Source organism: Acanthisitta chloris, unplaced genomic scaffold (genome assembly GCF_000695815.1).
Source record: "Acanthisitta chloris isolate BGI_N310 unplaced genomic scaffold, ASM69581v1 scaffold21887, whole genome shotgun sequence".
In the NCBI taxonomy this organism is placed as follows: domain Eukaryota; kingdom Metazoa; phylum Chordata; class Aves; order Passeriformes; family Acanthisittidae; genus Acanthisitta; species Acanthisitta chloris.
The window spans coordinates 10,364-11,612 of NW_008683435.1; the positions used below are offsets into that span (position 1 = coordinate 10,364).

At 50.2% G+C, this 1,249-nt stretch overlaps 1 protein-coding gene across 1 annotated transcript in view; it reads right to left on the bottom strand.

Moving 5' to 3' along the window:
• E2F4 (E2F transcription factor 4, p107/p130-binding) overlaps positions 1–673 on the bottom strand; it is a gene marked incomplete at its 5' end in the record, with an annotated part of 8,845 nt that extends 8,172 nt beyond the window's left edge. Inside the window, 2 exons of the mRNA XM_009078943.1 lie at positions 1–90; positions 564–673. The exon at positions 1–90 is cut by the window's left edge and continues 63 nt beyond it. Coding sequence (XP_009077191.1) covers positions 1–90; positions 564–673 — 200 coding nt within the window. The remainder of the gene's footprint in view (positions 91–563) is intronic.
• Positions 674–1,249: the final 576 nt, after the last annotated feature.

The following is a 1,249-nucleotide window of genomic DNA, read 5'->3' on the forward strand; positions in this document are numbered from 1 at the left end:
TGTTCCCGCTGCTCCAGGTCCTCTATGTCTGCCTTCAGCTCAATCAGTTTGTGAGCTATTTCACGTGTGTTGCAGCCAGGACCCACTCCCCTGGGCAAAGTCAGAAAAAGAGTAAGATGCATCAGGCTCTGAAGGCACCCAGACCAGCCCCAACGTCTCAGAGATGCTGCCACCTCTGTCACACATCAAGGCCAGATTGCCTGGAAAGCCTCGTCTGTACCTGCTCTAGTTCCACACCTTTTAGCACAGCAATGTTTGGTATATCTCTCTGTTTCCCACAGACTGGCAGGGCTCTTCCCCATCTCCAGTGCCACGACAGGCATCTTTCCTAGCCCAAGACACTGTAGATATTTAGTTTGTACCAAAAGAACAGCTCTGCTCTAAGAGATATGCTGTACATACTTGAGCTGTCCTCACTGCTGCCATCAGCACAGCCCAGCTGGGGGAAGCACAAGCACAGACCACTGAGGAACCTCCCTCTGCACAGGGCACTTTAACCCACTGTCCCTTAGACCTGGACTAGAAGGGACCTGTGAATGATTCAGAACATCTCTGCCACTCACTTCCACTGGATACTGTTCTTGGATTTCTTCTCAATCAACCCGATGCCTTCCAGGACATTTGTGATATCATAGATCCGTCGCTTCTGTCGCACAGCCAAGGTATCTGCAGCCTGCAAAAAGGTTAGGCACTTAGCTCCAAGCTCTCAGTCATGTTTCACTCCCTCCTGCCTCTCAGATTAAATCCTGGCCAAGCATCTCACTCCCCCTGGCCAAGCTCCTCTCTGTTCCAGCGCTTCAAGTTACAGAGCCATGTTCTCAATGCCGTGTGACATGAGAAGTCACTCATCCTTCATTCCTCTTCCTACCTCACAACCCTCCCAGCAAACACAAACCAAATTCCAACCATTCTGCTTGCAGTGGGTACTAAAAGCACCATTCCCCAGCACCAAAGCAGTGCTAGAAAACACTAGCTCAGTAGCCTAAAAATTCAGTTCTCCTCCAGGGTAAGAGATGGGGATGGGAGGGGAATGCTGAGAGCTGTCTGTGCAACCAACAGTTCGGTGGAGTTGACATTCAAAAGGTCTTTTCTAAATCCCATCTGATGCTGCTTGATAGAGATCAACATCCTTCCAAGAGGCAGATTCCTCTGAAAGATACGATGCCAGGTGCAGAGTAAGCATGAGGAGCCCTGGGGCTTCCTTGCCTTGCTCATACAACCAACTGTCCTCCTCTCAGGTTTCAGGACA